Raw genomic sequence first — 14,195 nt, 5'->3', positions numbered from 1 at the left:
TATTAGCACTAAGCACAGCATAAAATACAGGACATCTTCCAACATCGTTTGTACAAGAAAAGTGACACTACATAAAGTTTTATACTGAAAAAAAGCACATCTCTATTTGAGGAGAAGGTTTAACTAATACAAATCCCTTCTTCTAAGACTTCTCAAACCTGGTCACCATCAGGAGGATTTGCAGGCTTATACAGCTGAATAAAATGGAATCCAAGTTAAATTATTCTGAAATTTTTTTGAATTGTCAGGTTTAAGCAACACAAATGTTACTGCATGATAAATGACAAGCTATCAGAATCTGTCAGAACTTTTTTCTAAGGAAGTTCACATAATACAATGCATCCATTACATAATCAATATATGAGAAAAATGCATAGATTTTGCTCTACCTTAATAATACTGAATTTTCGAAGAATGTGAACAACTTCTGATTATGCTTAACCATTTCTGCTGTTAAAAAAAGTTTGAGAAAGGGGACAAAACCTTCCTGATATAAAATTTCATCTCGAGCATAATGTTTTCTATATTTTTAGGAGACAGTCAAAATTGTGGGTACATTCCACTTTTTGAAGCAGTGGGGCAGTCAATGTTCTTGTTAGTTTTAAAAAAAGAAAGTTAACTTTGTAAATAAATTAGGGTACAATTTGAACACAGTCACTGTGATAGTTTCAGTTTATCTTGTGAGGAACTCCTTATTTGATAATATTAGCACTGATCTTAAAAAGCTACTCCAGAAGCCATTCTTCCTACTAGACCTAGATAATTCCAGACTCATACCTCACACTACAAATAACCTGTATTAACCACAGCAGTAACTGCCAACTTCAAAAATCTTAAGAGAAAGTAACAGAAATCTCCTCACATCCATCTCTTGCTTCATACAGATTTACCAGAAGGCAAACGGCATACTGCAACCAGATTTCTTTCCTCTGTATCTGCTTTGCTTTCCTCTGTCTTCCCCTACTTTCCACATGAAGCAAACCCACAACTATGACCTACATTTAATGACAAAGCAGCTATGAAAGTGAAAAATCTATTATTTCTCCAGAAAAAATGAACTCCCAAAGCTATCGTAAGTCCATTGTATTATATACAGAGCACATTAATAATGCGTATAATACAGGAAAGGAGATCAGTATTTTCTCTTAGTTCAAAAGACATCTAAAGTTTCATATCAAGGTATTTCCCATAAAGTAAGCTAACCAAAACAGTGAGCAGATACATTTCTCCTACTTTCCATCTAGCGTTGTCGTACTGAATGTAATTTAAGATGAAGGCTGTTTCCATATTTCAGGTAATTTAGTCTGACATCACTAAATAATGCAATCAGAATTTTGCTGGAACCTTAACATGTATTAAATCAAAGTATTCTGTGCGTGCAAGTCTTGAAAAACCATTTCATAACATGACTGCACAGCCAAAAAGGGTGAGTTATGAACTACGTACACATTTAGACACATAAAACGTCTTTCAAAAAGCTAGAGACATACTTCCTAAATAACTCCAACTAAATGCACATTATCTTTCCTTTTGTATGAAAGAATGTAAAACTGAGATCAGAATTAAGACTGGTGGATGTAATTAATAAGCTTTCTTATTTTTTTTTTAGAGCAGACTTTTCTTACAGTAGCACTTAGAAATGTATATCATTCTTACGAGGATTTTGTATCTTCACTGTTGAATCTGGGTCAGGATGTTGTTTATGTATCACCTGAGTGCAAATCTGTTCAGTCAGAATCTAGCAAGAAAGAAGAAGATGCCATATCAATGTTCATAAAGACAGCTTACTGAAAAATAGTTGGATACATCCTTCATACAGCACCATCACTATTTCATCATGGTTCTAAAAACTATCCAAACAAACACTTGTTGTCTGTCTTGATAATTTATTTCATCCTGTTCCTAAAATTTTACTCTAAACTATATTTTTTGCTTTCTCTTAAGCGCACACTGTTATTTTAAATACGCTGGAAGAGAAACACGAATCTAACCAAAACAATCACCATAAGGCAAGATCCTTGCTACAATAAAATTCCACATATATATGAGTGTCTGCTTGAGACATTCAGGTTACTCATTATCTAGAATTGTTCATAATGAGCATAACCAAGTTAAAGGGGGGGAGGCGGAATCTCTAGTGAGCTTTGGGAAAAAAAAAGCAGTACTCAGCTGCATCACGCTAAGGTTTAATGTCATCTGGAACACATCAGCACAAATATGTAAGCAATTTTCTAACAATGTCTTACAAGTAATTAGGAAGATTGGACCCTAACTACAGTATATTACTACCTCAAATAGGACATTGTATGTGGTCATGGTGATTAAGCTTGTCTGAAGCATCAGCCTTTCAGCCAACAAAGAGAACAATCCATGTCCAAGCATGACTTCAGCTTTTCTCCTAAAATAGTACAGAAAGATAAAATAAACTTATGTATTCAACTTGCTTTAGGGGAAAAAAAAAGTTTAAAAAGTGTGCCTCAAGAAATATGAAGTCACTGGAAACATCTTTTTCTTTTTTGTTCCTTAAATCTTTCACTTTCGGTTAAGGAAAAGGGCAAGGATTCAAATTCTGAAAGGACAAGTCATTCCCTGAAGACAGACAGAAGACAGCTAACTTTCTTCCATAAATGTGGTCCACTCACCACGGGCCCAAAAAGCTGAAACACACCCTTAGGGATTTCTTGATAAACCCTAAGGAAAGGGTATCTTTGTCCTCATTTCACTCAAAAAAACAACCATGGACAGCGATCTCAATAGTTATCTACTATTGTAGTCAACTTGAGACATATTAAATCTAGTTCTCAGTAAGTAATACAGGGTTCAGTCTCACTAGTCTAACTCTTGCTACCGATTTCAGTGGAATTATGGAAAAAGACCACTTTAAAAAGCAAGCAGCCATACTGCAAGTACTAAACGAACTTGGTAAGGAAGTGATAATGCCTAGACACTAGTTGCCAATAACAAGTAATTCCACCACATCAGAAATGTATTAATGACAAACAAGTTGAAGGGTACTTGAAGAATAGTAGCTCCTGTTCAGTGAAGCATATTTAGTGATTAACCTCCAATATAGGTTTTTTTACTTTACATACAAACATGTGTATATATACACACCAAATAATATATAGCATGTATGTGTCACAACCTACCTTTTTTCCTTCTTTTTGGGGGGGTTTTGTTTTAAGACCTAAACCAGTACTTACTTTGGAGCGAGATGCTTTAAGAAATATCCCATCACTTTTAGAGCTTGCACCCTGATGCCTTCACTTTGTGATGCTAAAAGCTTGTAGACAACCCTAAGTGGAGAAAACACAAGGCTTCCTAAAATAGTTGAAATACACAGCGATTTTTGGAATGACAAATTAACTGCAGTAGACTGCAAATAAATTTGTATCTGAGCCTAATATAAAAGAAAGACTATTAATAAGACTACAAAAACCAGCATGACGTTTCTGTTAATGGCACAATAGTTCGTGATTTCACATTTTCTAATTACATTTAGAGATTTTTAATCAAATTTAAATATCTCCTAAATATCAATTCATAGAACATGCTGTGAAAGGCTGCTGCAATTCCTATATCGAGAACTGTCTTAATCTGATATTTTATCCAGAAAACTAAGCAAGCAAATGTTTTAGTGTAAAAGTAGCTGGATAGGAATAGCCATGTATGGAGGAGGATTTATTACTAGCACTAATATTTGACATCTGTGAGTGCTGTTGCTCCCTCAGGAGGGATAGAGGAAGACACCAAGTCAGGAGGCATTCTTCTCATTTCACCTACATCAGTTTCTGCTCTTCACCTCCTTATGATTATGCTCTCTACACCTGTTCATGATTCTCCACTAAAAAGGTTTAAGAAGAAAGCTGAAGGGAGCAAGGGGCATGTCTGTAACAAAGTACTAGACTTAACTAGCTGAATAGTTCTAGCTGAAGTTTTCCCAAGAAAGAAAATGAGAGCGTAACAAACACAGCAAGGAAAGTGTTAATGTAATTGATGAAAGTCTGGTAAATTAATAAACAATTGGAAGTACAGTCTTACAGTAGGAAGTGTCCAGTAACCTTAAATATATTTGACATCACCAATTCAAACTGTAATACTACACAGATCTCATCACGTGTATCTATGCCTTCCAATCCCCGAATAAAAAGAAATTGGACCAGTATTTAATCTTAACTTCTCAAACATTTATTTGCAGTATATTAAAGCTCAATCTTTTATTAAGTGAAGTTTATTTACACAGTGAAAAATTCTAATGTTGGCCTTCTGTCAATGTGAAGAATAACAAATGCAAGTTTTTGATCCTTGTAAATCTCCCATAAAAACATAAGACATCTAAAATGTATTTATCAGTTACATCTAATTGCATTCATGGCTTACTTTTTAGACAGTAAAGTGCTTACGACCATGTCACTATCTGATTTAAGTTGGCTATGGTTCATGGTATTGGACAGATCTTTGAATTTGTGAAATATGATTTAGCTTATACCTACACGGACTACTAAGCTCTCTCTGAAAAAAGAAAATATTCATTTCCTAATGCTCCATGAAATTATATTGGAACAGAAGGCACAGTACTCAGCCTTTACTGTGAATATTTTCTGAGGAAATTTTTGAGGAAATTTGTATCACTTTATTAGGGGGAAGGAAAAAAAAAACCAATAAATTTAATTTCAATGATTCTTGAGTCTTTCCAAAAATGTCCCGTGTTACAATACTGCATTTTAGATCAGCCAGTTGTCAGGAGTTCAAAGGACTTATTCAAGTTTTTAGGCCTTACCTATACATAACTGAGCACTCATGACTAGTTACATATTCCTTCACTTCTACATACCTAAACTAAGACAAAAAAAATCTAGTTCTATATTAGAATTTAAGTGAAAACCCAGGAGTGATTAAAAAACCGTTATCTATAACAAATAACTTATCCTAGAGAAAGCTGCAGCCACAGCAACTATAAAATCAAACAAATGAGCAAGCCCACGACACCATGTTCATTCAAGCAATATAATCCATTTCCCTGCTTGTCTTAACAGAACAGTATGAGGGTTACCTAATTGCATAGGAAAAAATATTTCCTTACACTTACTAGTTTTTCAGTAGATTGGTTACTTTTAAAATTTTAATTATTAAAAACTCCAAATATTTATAAAGCTTTCTAAAACTATTTTTAAGTTTCAAGAATATGGTGTTTTAATTGCAAAAAGTAGATGTATCAATAGGCATCCAAACAACCCATTAAGTGACTGGAGACAATACAGGAGCAAGGAATGTAACAAATGAGACAGGAAAACAAAGTGATTTCTCACTGTGGACTCACTATTCTTACTGACTTGCCCATACACTAGTTAATAAAAAAGAAAATGTCTACTGCCAGTTGTTAAATAAAAACAAACATATTGCATTGGAGACTCAATATGACATTGAAATACTTTATTATTTAGAGTTTTTATTAGTTTCCCATAGCATAATACATTACCATACAAATGAAGTCAAAGCTGAAGAAAATAGGTAAAAAAAAAAAAAAAATCATCAGCCTAGCACTAAAAGGGGAGAAAACAATTATGAACATGCCTGAATGTTGTCTCTTGAGAAACGGCAACTGAAAAAAATATATGTATAAATAGGGGTTAACCAATAGGTGCAACAAAATGTATGAAATGAGACTCTGCCTTTACACAGTGAGAGAATTACTACTCCACATACCCTTCTAGGAATAGTTCTTACATTTGTTTGCCTGTTCCAATTTGCTCCCCACTATGTCCAGGCAGGTTCATTTTAAACTAGAAAAGTTCAATAATGTGACCACCTTTTGAGAGCCACAACACAAAATCAGAGTCATAACTTAGTCTTTTTCTAGCAGATCTTCTCTTGTGCTTTTACTGTTAGTAGAATTTGCTACTTTCCCTACTTTACTCTCACAATAGTGTTAAACAATATTTTTCTGTTTGTTGGGAAAAAGAAACTGTGAACAATCCATATCACAAAGTGCTACATTTAAACAAATAAAAGGTTTCTTCTGCAGAAGTCCCATAATGCTTTACACGTTAAAAAAAAGGAAAGAAAGCTAACAAAGATCAGAAGAAATCTGAACCACTTTTTTGTCAGCCCACTTTCAGTTCTAAAACATATGTAGGAATGGGAGGCTAAAGACTAAGCACTAGTAGATGAAGACTTAACATCAATGTATAGACTAACTCAAATTGATCACTACCTGTTTAAGCGTGACTGACAGCTTGGAAACATTAAAAAAAAAAAAAAAGACCTCATTGATAATAAATCCAACATCACCTCTTGTCAAAAGAACACCTGGACACAAAAATCTCCCAAGATCAGGAGTCTAAGATTGCAACACATACACTGACAAGGACCTTTCAGATTTCATGGGAATTCTGGCAAGCAACAGTATAGTCAAAATACTGTTTCCTTTTACCCACTTACAAAATCCAAACTTACTGTAATCCATTCCTCTGATCAAAAGCAGGGATCATAGAACTGGGATGCTCTGACATCAGAGCAACAAGCAACTGCAAGACATCCATTAGATTGTCATCCTGTTGAATAAAAGTTACAAATTTGAATTAAAAATGCATGTATGCTAGAACATTGTTTTGGTTAAAAGAACCACTACAAAACATTTCAAAATGATCTGGAGAGTAATAGTAAACTAAGAACCAAAACAATTAGGCCAGGATCAAAAGAGCTATAGATCTGGAAGGCAAGTGCAGGAGAAAATATTACCAAAAAAACCCCACTTTATTTTTTAGAGTGAGAAGTGATACATCTGTGTCTGGGATGTAAGCCTTTGACAGGGAATGGACTATGCTATTTCCTTCCACACACATGCTCATCTGTTTGCATGTATATTTCCCTCTCTTTTACTGCACAGGAGCTAGAAATAAACTGCTGCACATTTTCTGGGGCACGGGGTGGTGTTTAATGCAAAATCTCCACTAACAAATGTCCACCCCAGGAAAAAAAAAAATACCACCACCTGCCACAGGCAACATTTAAAATGGGTAATTCAAGCTGCTCAGTAAAGTTTTCCATACTACTAGTCTAAAGCACTCCAAACTACAGTTTATTAATTTTTTCCAAGTTAATTATAACTAAAATAACCTACGAAGTAGCAAATGCAACTGTCTTCTTTTCCCATTTTTTGTGGTATTAAAATGAAAGCTTATTTAAAAAAAAAAAAAAAAAAAAACAAAAAACCCCACACACACTTTCCAACGCTTTTGAACAAATATTCTGATTCTTTCTCTATTAGAAAATCAGTTTTAAACCTCCTGAACAACTGTGTTCACCTGATGATATTATTAGCTTACATTACAGACGCTGTCACTGATGAGTGAGCCCTATGAGAAGGCTGAATTTTACTTTTTTTGTTGATGTTTTTCTGAATTTACAAGTAGATACCTAATTCCATGGGATTCAGCATTCATGGATCTTTTAGACTCGACCATGCAAACTGCTAAGATAGTTAAAATATCACCTCCTCATCTGAAGGCTATATAAAGCTTCTGCTATTTTGGTTTACTCTTACATGTTACCACAAGTCTTATTTTTTACATCTCCATATAAAATAGAATGACTTAAATTGTTTGACCATGGTACTACCAAGTAGTAGTAACCAGCACAGAGAATAAAAGGAAAATATAGGTGTAAACAAAAAAAGAAAAAAATCTATACTGCTTGAAGTGAAGTTCAATTAATTCCTTATTTTACCCATTTCAAGCACCCTTACAGAGATGAGATCAGTTAGATTTATGTCCCCATTTCCCTTGTCTTTGATGTTGCATCTGGCATAAAGTGCCTTTTCCTGGTGCTAAAATATGAAGATGCAGATGTATCAGTGGTAACCAACATTTACTCCCAATTAAGTTTATATGTTTCTCTTAGATGTCATTAACATACATCTTTATTTTTTAATGCATGTTTTCAATTTTATTGCTTTATTTAAGAAGTAAAATAAAAAGGAGAGAAAAGCAGAACAAAAAATATTACTTAGGCAGCATAAAACAAGGTTTTGTCTTTTTTTTAAAGTCAGTCCACCATCTGTTTTTCTGCTTGGTAAATCGGTTTGCAGAACAACATAAGAAACCATTTTGACTTACTGGCTTAATGAACTTCAATCTAACATTGAACATAGTGCTTAAATCACTGCAAGAATATTGGCAATTCAGCATACTACACTAAAGAGTTGGACAATGTTTGCTACTTCCTCTACAGAGCCATCTTGTGGCATAAAGAAGGTAACATTTGAAAATATTCAAATATTTGGTGGTCACAAACAGCAGTAGTAGTACACCTCTCCTCCCACACATCCCCCAAATTAAAAATTACCTCATGTATAGTGAGCAGATAATTGAGGATAGCCTGCAATTCATCTTCTTTTATTCCATAGTCCTTTAAAAACAATCAGGTTTTAACTATCATCTTTCAAGTACAAAAGTACTGTTCCCAAAAGAGTATTATTACAAGCAATGGTTATATACAGAGCAAGTCCCACAAGACAAATTTGTTTTCACTTGGTAGTATAATAGCTTCACAGATGGAAGGTAGCTTTTTCCCTGCCCAAAAAATACCCACTGAAGGTTACAAAAGTACTTTAAGACAAGTCCAATACAGGCATAAAAATAAGCTAGACAGTAATATAGTACATGAAATTGTTAGAGTAACACATGTTAATTGATAGAGACAATTTGAACTGAGAGCTTCCTATTAATAGAAGAATTAAGGTGGCAAAGAGGATTCAAAAGTAGACCTGGATGTTTAATTATAAGCCTGTTAGCTGTGCCTATAGCTGAGTTTGCTTCTTATTTTCCACTACAAAATCCTATCTTCAGTTGCTATCAACTTTGCAGAAATTTAAATCATTTATGGCGTCTATGTCAGGAATATGCCTTGAGGTCTTTTTGGTGAAAATAAAATAAAACCCAACAGTTTAAGTACAGAATGAGGGTAGGGAAAAGCAGGCTTCTTCATTTTTTAGGGCTTTTACTTTTTAAAGCAAGCCTCTCATTTCCCGAAAAGATTTTGCACCACTGTGTACAAACAGAAAATTTGCAGAAGAATCAACCTTTTATGACGGACATGCTTTTTACTGTCCTTGTGGAACTCTATACAAAACTATCCAAGTTACAAATCTCTGACAGAAATTTAAAAAAAAAATAAAGAAAAAAAGGAAGCTAACACTTAATGAAAGTCTTTCAGAGTTTGATAGCTAAATTCTCCCTGATACTTCAACTGCAGAACATCCAATTTAAAGAGTACAAGAGATAAGAGCAGAACTTTTCTGGTAGTTAATCCTCCATACTGCTGGGGCTAAGGGTAGCAGCACAGAGAGCATACTGGTCCCTTAGCAACACAGGGGAAGAAGGGAAAAGGGAGCTATATTCAAACACAGAAAAGTCAGTCTACAGAAGGGAGAGAAGAAGAGAGAGAAGAAGGGAGAGATCAGAGCTTACAATAGGAAAGGGTTAAGAAGAGTCCATAAGCAGTAGAACTGCTAAATTTCAATACTCCTCTAATGTCTAACAAACAGTTGTGAAACTTATTGATAGAGTCTGTCTTATCCTCCTCTGTCCCACTGGCCCACAGCATATAATGTCAAATGTTGCTCTTTAGTCTTTAAGCACTTCTGATGCAGGTGATATTGTTCTTGTCAAAACAAACAAACAAACAAACAAAAGAATCAAATACTTATTTCCCTAGTAGAAAACATGTCTAAGTTAATGACTTAACAGCTCCACTTTGATAAAAACAGCTTTAAAAGGGAGAAAAATGCATCTTTAGCACTGCTGCCTGTGGCAAGAGCCACAACAAAAAGACGCACCTTACATGGTATTTCTATTTACTTGTTTACAAAATTCAACGTGCTTAGAAAAAAATGCTATATTAAGAGCATTTCTTTATGAAAGGAAACTTAGATATGCTATCATAACTTAAAGTTATCCTACCTTCATCACTAGCTGTTTAATGAACATCAACAAGAATGCTCGCAGAGATAAAATCTCTTTTTGAGTAGGCCGTGGCCCATCTACAAAAGAAGAAAAGTAGATATATGAAATGCAAATTGACAATTGTTATTAGCATAGTATGTATTTTCATATAAGGAAAAATAAAAGGCATTTTCTGGGTGAAGAGGGCACAATTCTAAGTAAAGTTATCCTTCCTCCACTTCAGACTACAAAACAGTAATGCATTTTATCAGTGTTTATTAGCAAAATGCCCAACCAGTGAAGTTCTACTAAGGCTTTTATTAAATAGTTTTCTAAACCCCTCTAAATTCTTTTCATGATTTTACCACTTCCTTGTAGTGTCTATGAACCAACTTCATGCAAGGAATAAGACTGATATGAGAACTTTATGTCAGAATTTCCAGATTTCAAATTTTTGCAGTTTACAATTGTTTTTAAAGTTCTTCTGCTAAAGCTCAAAGGAAGAACTACATGGCATTATTACACATTGGCCATATACACAACAAAAATCAATCTTACAAAGCTATATATAAAGATTACCTTGAAAACCATGACTTAATTTGTTAACTCAAAGTCAAAAGGACTTGCTTCTGCCATTCCTGTGTAAAGCAGACTTTCACTGAAACATTTTAAATACTCAAACACTGAGTAGTTCCCAGGAGAGGCAAGGTTAAAAAAACAGGTGCAACCAAATGTCAAAGCCAAGTAAAAGTTTTCATACAGAAAGCAAATGAACTGTTGCAAGTACATTTTTAGGGATAGTTTTTACATTTGCTCATAGGTTCACAGTTCTTATGATCTTAATCATCAGGGAAAAGCAAATCAACTAGCAAATGTAAGTGATCATACAAGTCTGGTTTTATACAGAATAGGCCCACAGGCATATTTGGTTTAAGAACAGTTATTTTCAATATAGACCAGTCTAGTCAAAATAAGCCATTAAAGTGTATTAGTAAGACTATCCTGCACATACACTTGCCTCAGGCTCAATAAATCAGTTCAGAAACTAATTAAGTAAATCCATGTCTTCACTAAAAAGAAAGGAGAAAACACACATGCTTTGCTCCTTACAGGATGCAAAATACTACAAAACAATCTTTGCAACCCTCTAACAGGAAGGGTTGATAATTTTGAGAAGTTGGTGGCAGGAAGTCAGACACATCTAAGGAGCACTCACTCCCAGTACATCTAGCACTCTTTCATCACCTGCTTCTCTCTCTGAAGCACAGAAGGCTCTCCAGAGCCTTTCTTCATTACAGGAGAGAGTAGAGATATAAGTTATTCTCCCTTTGCCAAGGCTGTGTGCCCAACCCCATAAAACACAGAACAGTCGTAAAGTCATACTTGCAAACAGCATTCATTCCCTTATCTGTGCCAGTTCCATCTGCACATGTTTATGTTATGCTGCTGCACATTTCGCTTCTCCCAGTTCCTTTTACAGTACTGGATTTCTTAGTCAAGCAGCTATTCCCTTTGCTTTTTTCTTAGGATCAGTATTCTTGTTCTGTGTTCCGTGTCAGTGACAAGTACTAAACACCCATTCTAAATTTCTTATTACTTCTTTCGCCATGAGTTCGCTGTCTGGATTAAGCATGCTTATTAAGCAGTTTTCCAACAAGTTCAGATCCCTACGCCTGTCAGATAGACTCAGTATGCTTGTTTTCAGCTATACTGCTATTCTCAGTAGATCTTACAAGCTCTTAAAGACTGTCCAGTACTTGAACAAGTTCCATAAAGAGACCACGTTCCCAGGCACAGCTCTACACTTCCAAAACCCTACCATTTCTCTGACCAGTTCTATCTAGGATTAATTCACGTAGGTCTTTCTTTGATAACAGAGGAAATGACTTCTGAAGAAAGTTTCCATTAGATTGTGAAAAAAAGCTTTCAAGAATATCCTATGGACAAAACCACACTGCTCGAACTGTTACAGTGAACCCACCCTATTAAAATAAAATTCTTTCTGAAACATTTACAGTTCTATACATTGTATACAACATTTTTTTAAAACAAACATCAGCTTGTGAGAGTAGAAATGAATACATACCTATACCCTTGGGAGTTATACCACTGCGATCCTGAGGATTCACTACCCAGTAATAATACTTTAGGGTATGCATGACCAAAAGAACTGTCCCAACCCGCCGGATTGCACCATATATGTTAACAGTGCCAATGAACTCAGTAGATAGGTAAGTGTACAGGATCAGCTGAACCTACAACACCCAATCAGGAGATCAAAAATCATTACAGCAAAATTGCAGCACATCAGACAACTGCATTCTTAAATTTCATCTATTAAAATGTTTTAAAGAAATAGATTTTCTCTGCATAGCTCAGTCACAAAGCTCTTAAAACCCTTGCAAACTGATGAAAAATTTCATTTTATTTCTAAAACTATAGCATGCTGTGTTTTTTTTAAGTTGGTCCACACTCATAGGAGCATGAAAGCATGGTATTCACACAATCACAGATAGCTGAGATCAGAAGGTACCTCTGGAGATCATCTAGTCCAACCTCTCTGTTCAGAACAGGGTCACACATGAAGTATTATAGAAAGGTGCTTATTTATTATAGGCTTAAGTATTCGTTATAGGCTTAATTATTTACATATCTTCTTTCCCTTTTTCTTCTGAGAAATAATGACTTAAATAATACTTAATAATTTAATTTAGCTGCAGCAAACATAAATGTTTTACAATAACTTCAACAGTAGCATTACTAGTGCTGTCTCACTTTTTGAAATGCAAAACAAACCCTTACGGAGGGGAGCAAAAAATTTGGTAAGAAGGTTTCAAGTAGAACCAACTGAAAAGTTTCCATCCAAGCTGTTCACTCTCAGAGAACACAGATTCACCAAAATAAGAATACTCTGCAGGGAATATGTCAGTTTAAATGAAGACTTCAAATCTGACACCCAGGATAATTTCTCTTAAAAACTGCTGGGTGTTTGCCAACTAACTCATCCAAAATTCCTTCTCAATCTACAACACTGACTGGGTCAGGGACTCCAGAAGTCACTCCCAACTCTGCTCTGCAGAATGCTGCAGGTTTCCAAACTCCCTGAAAAACCTTGTGAGTCTGCAAAACTTGACAGCTACATGCAGAAAAGCAGTCTGAAAAGACCTCCTGTATGATTTCTGCTGGGGAGCCAGGACCTATAATTCTCAGAGTCCAGGCTTAGTCTCAAAACTCCCAAATCGATACCTCATAAGGTATCATACCTCATACCTTATTCATAAGGACGAGCAATTTTACCTGTGCTGGGATATGAATCCATATTGCAGGATTAAGGAGAACATGATCACACAGCTGCTTCAGCAAGGGCACCCCATTGTGTAAGTTGCTCAGATATTTCGAAAAGGCAAGGCAAAGTTCCAGTACAGCTTGGGTAACATGGGCTTTGGAAGACTGTAAAATAAGATCTGCTTAAGGAAGAGCCCTGCAACAGTCTAGGAAAAGTATTTATCTCAAAAAAATTCAACATTAATGTAAGACATCACGATAGATTTGCTTTACCTTTTCTAGGCTATATCCTATCACAAGGAAGCCCTTACAGGAAAGCATCTGTTCTTGCATAGCGATGGAGTTCTTCAACAACTCCATAATGAAAGCCAATAAAGTAGAACTGAAAAATACAACGTTTAAGTAAAGAAAAACGTTTTAAAGGGTTATAATGAGACAGAAAGTATTCCCAAATTAAGACTTCCATCACACAGCCCAGAGATACATTTAATGTGTTATATAAATGCTCAGATCAGAATTTTTAAAACAAAAAGCAAGACTAAATTTTGAAAGCTCTAACTTCTTGCTTTTAATTAATGCATTACTAACTTGAAATTCTGGATTCTGAGATAACCGTGCAATAGCAAAATTCTTTGGAAAATACGTTCTTACAGAAAGGCAACAGTTAAGCGTGCACTTCTCTCTGCTTCGTATTTCACTTACAAGCTTCTGCAAGATCAGTAACAAATGCCATTCCACTTTCTACTGCTTTCAGATGAGCAGATATTGGAAATATTTTTCTAGACACAGCGTTACTGTTGGTTCAACTCTGTGCAGCTGCCAGAAGGAATGTTCATGCCCCTCCCCTTGTGTCACAGCACTAGTGCCTATGAATCAAGACCTTAGCCAGCTGAAAACCTCCTATTGCCAGGCCAGTTTGCAAGTGAATCAAATCCCTGACTCATCACATAGATGCCCAAGTCTGAG

At 35.2% G+C, this 14,195-nt stretch overlaps 1 protein-coding gene across 1 annotated transcript in view; it reads right to left on the bottom strand.

The window, feature by feature from the left end:
- The window catches only part of LRBA (LPS responsive beige-like anchor protein), a 432,278-nt gene that overhangs the window by 362,132 nt on the left and 55,951 nt on the right, over positions 1-14,195 (bottom strand). The window contains exons 12-20 of the mRNA XM_050895295.1: positions 13,503-13,611; positions 13,242-13,394; positions 12,031-12,199; positions 9,963-10,042; positions 8,347-8,409; positions 6,457-6,554; positions 3,204-3,296; positions 2,290-2,398; positions 1,657-1,738 (exon numbers count right to left, since the gene is read on the bottom strand). Of these exons, the coding sequence (XP_050751252.1) occupies positions 1,657-1,738; positions 2,290-2,398; positions 3,204-3,296; positions 6,457-6,554; positions 8,347-8,409; positions 9,963-10,042; positions 12,031-12,199; positions 13,242-13,394; positions 13,503-13,611 (956 nt within the window). The remainder of the gene's footprint in view (positions 1-1,656; positions 1,739-2,289; positions 2,399-3,203; positions 3,297-6,456; positions 6,555-8,346; positions 8,410-9,962; positions 10,043-12,030; positions 12,200-13,241; positions 13,395-13,502; positions 13,612-14,195) is intronic.

Source organism: Gymnogyps californianus, chromosome 4, assembly GCF_018139145.2.
Source record: "Gymnogyps californianus isolate 813 chromosome 4, ASM1813914v2, whole genome shotgun sequence".
NCBI classification, from domain to species: domain Eukaryota; kingdom Metazoa; phylum Chordata; class Aves; order Accipitriformes; family Cathartidae; genus Gymnogyps; species Gymnogyps californianus.
The sequence above is the reverse complement of the archived record's forward strand: the minus strand, read 5'-3'. Positions and strand labels throughout refer to the sequence as shown.